Source organism: Carcharhinus amblyrhynchos, chromosome 30 (genome assembly GCF_965287045.1).
Source record: "Carcharhinus amblyrhynchos chromosome 30, sCarAmb.v2.hapA, whole genome shotgun sequence".
Classification (NCBI taxonomy): Eukaryota; Metazoa; Chordata; class Chondrichthyes; order Carcharhiniformes; family Carcharhinidae; genus Carcharhinus; species Carcharhinus amblyrhynchos.
In genome coordinates, this window is record NC_137353.1 from 18,019,593 (window position 1) to 18,027,656 (window position 8,064).

General features: G+C 50.3%; 1 protein-coding gene across 1 annotated transcript; it reads right to left on the minus strand.

Moving 5' to 3' along the window:
- Nucleotides 1-1,213: 1,213 nt before the first annotated feature.
- On the minus strand, nucleotides 1,214-5,624 carry LOC145360031 (uncharacterized). The gene is made up of 2 exons (XM_080214929.1): nucleotides 5,522-5,624; nucleotides 1,214-1,631 (listed from the first exon to the last, which is right to left on the minus strand). The coding sequence occupies exons 1-2, from the start codon at nucleotides 5,622-5,624 to the stop codon at nucleotides 1,306-1,308; spliced, it is 429 nt and encodes a 142-aa protein (XP_080071055.1). The 3' UTR covers nucleotides 1,214-1,305.
- Nucleotides 5,625-8,064: the final 2,440 nt, after the last annotated feature.

Below are 8,064 nucleotides of genomic sequence, written 5' to 3' on the forward strand. Positions count from 1 at the left end.
ATCAGTTATAGAACCATAGAACCACAGAATCCCAGTACAGAAAGAGGCCATCCGGCCCATCGAGTCTGCACTGACTCTCCAAAAGAGCATCCCACCCAGGCACTCCCCTCCACCCTTTCCCCATAACCCTGTGCATTTACTATGGCCAATCCACCTAACCTACATATCTTTGGACCAGAGCACCCAGAGGAAACCCACGCAGAAACGGGGAGAACATGCAAACTCCACACAGACAGTCACCCAAGGTCGGAATCAAACCCAGGTTGCCAGCGCTGTGAGGCAGCAGTGCTAACCACTGTGCCACCAGGCTGCAGATTTAATGTTTTGAGTATTGGTTATTGAGTTAGATACCAGTTGGTTTAGGAGTTGGTTAGCAAGTGTTTTGATTTATTTATTAACTCTTATTTATCCCCTAAGGTCCCATTGGTGGGAGGAATCAAATGCAGCTGCTCCAACTCAATGCCTCAGGCCTCCTGATGTCAAAGACCTGCATCCAGCAGCAATGACTCATTCACCAACACTCAGCACTCTTTCTATCTACATCTTCATGCTTTGATGGATGTCAGTCATCCCCCTCCCACATCCAGTCATCTGTAAACTGCAGATATCGAGGCTAAGTGGCCTTCAGTTAAAACAAATTAGGGTATGGTGTTGCACACAAGTTTCAAGATGCAACATATTTTCTGAGGACTGGCTTGTAGAACAATTGCAGCAACTACAAAAAAATGACAAATCTGACAAATGAATCTTTTCTCATTAACAGAACACAGATGAGGGGTAATATCATTGAATAAAAGTCTTGAAAGATAAGGGATGGCACATAGAAGCAGTCTATTTCCAGTGGAATTCACCACCAAGGTCTGTGGCTGAGGCAGAAACTGTGTTAACGTTCAGGATTAGATTGGGGGGCGGGGGGTGCAGCGTTGGGAAAATAAGGAACAAAATGAGTAAATATGGTTACAACTACATGCTGGTGTGGAGAGTAAAGGAGGGTTGGGTCAAATGGCTTGCTTTTGTATTATAACTTCTCTGTCTTATTCTAAAGAACTTATGTGTACCACACAACCTAAACTGGTGTTCCAACATTTCAGCTACAGACTAGATCATTTCCACAGGTGTCTAGACTGTCTATGGTGGATGAGTTTCTAAGGGGACGGTTTGGGATGGGGAAGTGGATGGGGGGAGTTTTATTGAAACACAAGTTGAAGCAAACTCTCTGTGGTACGATTTATTTCTCTACAATGATCAGAGGTGTGATGCTGATCACTCCCTCGGGCAGAGGCTGTTGAGCGAAGGAGACACATCCTACCCAACATCATCGATCACTGGAAGGCTGTCATAGGAATTTGCCTGGGCTGTTTTGGTGTCAGGAATTCGCAGGGAGCCAGCGGCGGGCCGGTGGCCAAATCGGGAGGCCGCGGTCTCTCCGACCTCCGGTATCGGGCACTCGGTGGTCTGGCAAAATTGACAGTCGGCGAGGGTGCAGGGCCTGACCTGCCAGAATTCTTCCAGGTCCACGTTCCTTTTGGCCATCTCCGAGGACACCACAAAGTAACGGATCCGCCCTTGCTTGCCAATGTCACACATACACACCCAGGGCTCCCATTCATTCCACTGGAAAGCCGGAATACCTGGGAATAGACAGACATTAAACCTCAAGGTGTCAAAACTCAAGACCTTCTGAAATGAAGTGGAATCCAAGTCTTCAACATGGATCCAGTTCACAAAGCTGGTGTTTAATCTCATTGTAGATTTACCAAATACTTAAGACAATTAAAAATTCCCAAACATCTCAAATGTGATGCTTCATTCAGCAAACCAATTGTTTGGATTTAATCGATTTTTAAACCAAAATATTTGCTGTTGTTCTACCTGCTGTTCCCCCGGTTCTGTAGTTAGTCATTTGGAAACCACGAGATGAATATAAACGTCCTGATGTTACAATTTACAGAACCAGAAAAGGTTCCAGCTCAGAAATAGGCCATTCGGTCCATCACATGAGACAACCAGTTGTGGCCCTGAACTGTTTAATATTCTTCTTTTTCAAACAATTATCTCATTTTCTATTAAGAGAAATTATATACTGCTACGCTATCCCCAGTCAGAGATTCTTAGCATCCTGTGCTAAATTTGGAGTTTACTTGCATACAAATAGTGGGATGAATCTCTTGCTAAAAGCTGCAACAAAGGATTATTAAAAGGCACAGAAAACGATCATTCACCCATCATGTCTTTGCTAGCTCTGCAGTACCCAATTAATCCCATACTCTTCCCCGATAGCCTAATATTTTCCTCTTCAAGCATTTATCCAATTCACTTCTGAAAGCTATTGTTTACTTCCACTACTCTGTTAGGCAACGCATTCCAGATCACAACTGGCTGTGTAAAAACTAAAATGTTCCTCCTGTTCCTCGGATTCTGACACCGATTACCTTAAGTCTGTGTTCGCTGGTTACCAAACTTTCTGCCACTGGAAACGGTTCTCCTTTCTTGATTCTACAAAATCTCTCAGATTTGTACACCTTCATCATATCTCAACCTTCTTCACTCAAAGGAGCTTCTCTAGCCTCTCCTCATACCTTAGGTACCATTCTAGTAAATCCGCTCTGCACACTCTGCAAGACCTGGACATCCTTCCTAAAATGTGATTTCCGGAATTGAATGGAATAAGTCAGTTGAGGGTTAACCAGTGCTTTATAAAGATTTGGCATAACTTCCTTGTTTTTGTACTCCATTTCTCTATTACTAAATTCAAAGATCTTGGATGTTTTGTTAACACCTTTCTCAAGTTGTTTTTTCTTAAATGGCCTCTTCTCACTCTTGCTACCAAAATGTATCACATGAAACTTATTTGCTTTAAACTTCCACCAATATTTACCCATTTCACTAGTCTATGTCTGTTAATATCTCCATCATTGTTTATTACATTCCCGAGTTCTATATCATTTGCAAACTTTGAAATATGCCTTGTATACCCAAGTCCAGCTCAATAACGTATCAAAAAGGCTAGTACTTCTAATACCAACCCCTGAGAAAACACCACAGTACACCTCCCTTCAGTCTGAAAAACAATTGTCCACATTACTCTCCACTTCTCTCCCTGAACCAATTGTGTATCCAGACTGCCACTTCCATCATTTTTGGAGACTTGTAACAGATTGTTCTGACCAGCAGCAGATACCACACTGGAGACACAAAGTGGCAGATACTACACTAGAGACACAAAGTGACAGATATTATACAGCAGACTTGGACATAGACAGCCAATGAATGCTCCCTGGCCTCTCTGGGACCCACTGCCCCAATCCACATCATGGCCTCATCCCGGGGTTGGAGTTGGAGTTGGCCTGGTGATCCCAGGGTTGGGTTTAGCCTATTGATCCCGGAGTTAGGATGCTGGCTGCTACCAGAGTTGGGGCTGTGTTTGGCCCGGCGACCCCGGGGTTGGGATTGTGATTGGGTTTGGCCCGGCGACCCCGGGGTTGGGATTGGGATTGGGTTTGGCCCGGCGACCCCGGGGTTGGGATTGGGATTGGGTTTGGCCCGGCGACCCCGGGGTTGGGATTGGGATTGGGTTTGGCCCGGCGACCCCGGGGTTGGGATTGGGATTGGGTTTGGCCCGGCGACCCCGGGGTTGGGATTGGGATTGGGTTTGGCCCGGCGACCCCGGGGTTGGGATTGGGATTGGGTTTGGCCCTGGCCCGGCGACCCCGGGGTTGGGATTGGGATTGGGTTTGGCCCGGCGACCCCGGGGTTGGGATTGGGATTGGGTTTGGCCCGGCGACCCCGGGGTTGGGATTGGGATTGGGTTTGGCCCGGCGACCCCGGGGTTGGGATTGGGATTGGGTTTGGCCCGGCGACCCCGGGGTTGGGATTGGGATTGGGTTTGGCCCTGGCCCGGCGACCCCGGGGTTGGGATTGGGATTGGGTTTGGCCCTGGCCCGGCGACCCCGGGGTTGGGATTGGGATTGGGTTTGGCCCTGGCCCGGCGACCCCGGGGTTGGGATTGGGATTGGGTTTGGCCCTGGCCCGGCGACCCCGGGGTTGGGATTGGGATTGGGTTTGGCCCGGCGACCCCGGGGTTGGGATTGGGATTGGGTTTGGCCCGGCGACCCCGGGGTTGGGATTGGGATTGGGATTGGGTTTGGCCCTGGCCCGGCGACCCCGGGGTTGGGATTGTGATTGGGTTTGGCCCGGTGACCCCGGGGTTGGGATTGGGATTGGGATTGGGTTTGGGTTTGGCCCGGCGACCCCGGGGTTGGGATTGGGATTGGGTTTGGCCCGGCGACCCCGGGGTTGGGATTGGGATTGGGTTTGGCCCTGGCCCGGCGACCCCGGGGTTGGGATTGGGATTGGGTTTGGCCCTGGCCCGGCGACCCCGGGGTTGGGATTGGGATTGGGTTTGGCCCGGCGACCCCGGGGTTGGGATTGGGATTGGGTTTGGCCCGGCGACCCCGGGGTTGGGATTGGGATTGGGATTGGGTTTGGCCCTGGCCCGGCGACCCCGGGGTTGGGATTGTGATTGGGTTTGGCCCGGTGACCCCGGGGTTGGGATTGGGATTGGGATTGGGTTTGGGTTTGGGTTTGGCCCGGCGACCCGGGGCTTGGGATTGGGTTTGGCCCGGCGACCCCGGGGTTGGGACTGGGATTGGGTTTGGCCCGGCGACCCCGGGGTTGGGATTGGGTTTGGCCCGGCGACCCCGGGGTTGGGATTGGGATTGGGTTTGGCCCGGCGACCCCGGGGTTGGGATTGGGATTGGGTTTGGCCCGGCGACCCCGGGGTTGGGATTGGGATTGGGTTTGGGTTTGGCCCGGCGACCCCGGGGTTGGGATTGGGATTGGGTTTGGCCCGGCGACCCCGGGGTTGGGATTGGGATTGGGTTTGGCCCGGCGTTGGGATTGGGATTGGGTTTGGGTTTGGCCCGGCGATCCCAGGCTTGGGATTGGGGCTGGGTTTGGCCCGGCGATCCCGGGGTTGGGGCTGGGTTTGGCCCGGCGATCCCGGGGTTGGGGCTGGGTTTGGCCCGGCGATCCCGGGGTTGGGGCTGGGTTTGGCCCGGCGATCCCGGGGTTGGGGCTGGGTTTGGCCCGGCGATCCCGGGGTTGGGGCTGGGTTTGGCCCGGCGATCCCGGGGTTGGGGCTGGGTTTGGCCCGGCGATCCCGGGGTTGGGGCTGGGTTTGGCCCGGCGATCCCGGGATTGGGATTGGGTTTGGCCCGGCGATCCCGGGATTGGGTTTGGCCCGGCGACCCCGGGATTGGGATTGGGGCTGGGTTTGGCCCGGCGATCCCGGGCTTGGGGCTGGGTTTGGCCCGGCGATCCCGGGCTTGGGGCTGGGCCTGGCCTGGTGATCCCGGACTTGGGGCTAGGGCTGGGCCTGGCCTGGTGATCCCGGACTTGGGGCTAGGGCTGGGCCTGGCCTGGTGATCCCGGACTTGGGGCTAGGGCTGGGCCTGGCCTGGTGATCCCGGGGCTGGGGTTCTGGTGCTTGCTGCCGCTTCCGGCTTTCCGCTATATCTACCTCCTCGCTCGTCTTCAGGCTCAGGCTCCGCCTCCCACTCCGGACCAGCCCCGCCCACCTCCGACGCCAGCACCAATAGGAACAGCCGCCAGCTCGCCGCCATCTTTAAAGATCAGGATGCTGTAACCTCGTAATTAGAGCAAGGCTTGAGGTACGCGTGCGCACTAATTAGCTGTCAATCACAAATGGGTAACCCAGCAACCAGGTACATTCTACAACCTGGACAGCACAGACAGTGGTGCTGAGGCTTGGGGCTGAGAGGGAAGGGACAATGGGAGCTTCATAGAATCTCTACAATGCAGAAGGAGGCCACTCTGCACTGATGTCCAACGGTGTGCAGGTTAGGTTGATTAGCAATGCTAAAATTCCCATAGTGTCCAGGGACGTATAGGTTAGAGGAATTAGTGGAGTAAACATCTGGGGAGAGGGTTTGGGATCGGATTGTTGTCAGTGCATATTCGATGGGCCAAATGGCCTCATTCTGTACTGTAGTAATTCTATGATTCTCCGACAGTGTCCTACTCAAGCCCTCCCCTCTGTCCTATCCCTGTAACCCCACCCATTTCCCATGGTCAATCATAAGAACATAAACCACCCCCCTTTTATCTTGAGGCTGTGCCCCCTAGTCCTACTGTCTTTTTTGAGCGGCAAGAGTCTTTCCACCTCTATCCTATCCATCCCATTCATCATCTTATACGTCTCAATGAGATCTCCCCTCATTCTTCTAAACTCTAACGAGTACAAGCCTAGTTTATTCAGCCTCTCCTCATAGCTCAACCCCCTCAACTCTGCTATCAGCCTAGATACCACCTGACCTACACACCTTTGGACACTAAGGGCAATTTAGCATGGCTAATCCACCTAACCTACACATCTTTGGACTGTGGGGGGAAAACTAGAGCATCTGGGGGAAACCCATGCAGACACAGGGAGAACATACAAACTCCACAGTCACCCAAGGCCAGAATCAAACTTGAGTCCCTAGCACCCGAAAGCAGCAGTGTTACCACTGTGCCATCCATGGGGAATTTTAATCCGCATATAGACTGGAGAAGTCAAATGGGCAAAGGTAGCATAGGTGAAGAGTCCACAGAATGTTTTCAGGATAGTTTCTTAGAACAGCATATTCTGGAGCCTACAGAGAGCAGATGATACTAGACTTGGTATTATTCAATGAGATGGGATCAATTGATAACCTCATCGTGAAGGCATCCCTGAGTAGGAGTAATCATAACTTGCATTCAGATAAAGGCAAAATACTGTTTGGAATCTGAAACAAACACAGAAAACAGTGGAAAAGCTCAGGGCTGTGGAGAAAGAATATTGCCGATGTTTCAAGTCTGGATGACCCTTCAGTTTCAGGGAGAGAAGAGTGTATCCAAGTCTAACAATTTAAATTTAAATAAGGGCAATTATGACGGAAATTAGAACTAGGTGTCGTGAACTGGCAATTGAGGTTAAGGTAAAAGCAAATTACTGTGGATGTTAAAATCTGAAACAAAAACAAAGAATGCTGGAAAATCTCAACACATCATCTGTGTGAAGAAAATAGAGCTAATGTTTCAAGTCTGGATGATGGAAGTCTCGATAATAAGAAAAAAGTTAACAAAGTGACATCCCAAAAATAGCTCTAAATTGGGAAATTGAAGGAACTCAGGAAGATTACAATCTCCAGCCTAATGGTAATGAGTAAACTGTTGGGATTGTGGGCTGATAAATCCCCAGGTCCAGACAGACTTCACCCTAAGTTCTTGAAAGGAGTGGCTAGTGATATTGTTGATGCATTGGTTTTAATTTTCAAAAATTCCTTAGATTTGGGGAAGGTCCCATTTGATTGGAAAATGGCAAATGTAACTCCTTATTCTAAAACAGAGGGAGGCAGAAAGCAGGAAACTACAGACTATTTATCTTAACATCTGTCAAAGGGAAAATGTTGGAAGTTATTTCTAAAGATGTTATAACAGGATATGAAGAAAAAACCCAAGGCAACTAGGCAGAATCAACATGGTTTTTGCAAGGGCAATGTTTAACCTACTGGAGTTCTCTGAAGGAATCACGTACTGTGGATAAAGGGGGTCCAGTGGATGTACTGAGATTTCCAGAAGGCCTTTGCTAAGGTACCACATCAAAGGTTACTACAGAAAATAAAAGGTCATGGTGTAGGAGCTAACATGTTGGTACAGACTGAAGATTGGCTAGCTACCAAGACGCCAAGTTGGCACAAATGGGTCTTTTTCTAGTTGACAGGAAGTGACGAGTGGTATGCCATAGGGATTAGTGCTGAGGCCTTCCAATATAAATGACTTAAATGAAGCAACCAGTAGTATAGTTGCTAAATTTGCTGATGACACAAAGATATCATAGAAACCCTACAGTGCAGAAAGAAGCCATTTAGCCCATCGAGTCTGCACCGACCACAATCCCATGCAGGCCCCACTCCCTTATCTCTATATATTTATGTGCTAATCTTTCTAAACTACGCATCTCAGGATACTAAGGGGCAATTTTAGCATGGCCAATCAACTAACCTGCACATCTTTGGA

Bases quoted from the DNA above. Each gene is read 5' to 3' on its own strand.
- LOC145360031 (XM_080214929.1), bottom strand. From the start codon at position 5,624: ATGGCGGCGAGCTGGCGGCTGTTCCTATTGGTGCTGGCGTCGGAGGTG. The intron at 1,632-5,521 runs GTAGATATAGCG...GTCTATTCCCAG, and splicing joins GCCTGAAGACGAGCGAGGAG to GTATTCCGGCTTTCCAGTGG.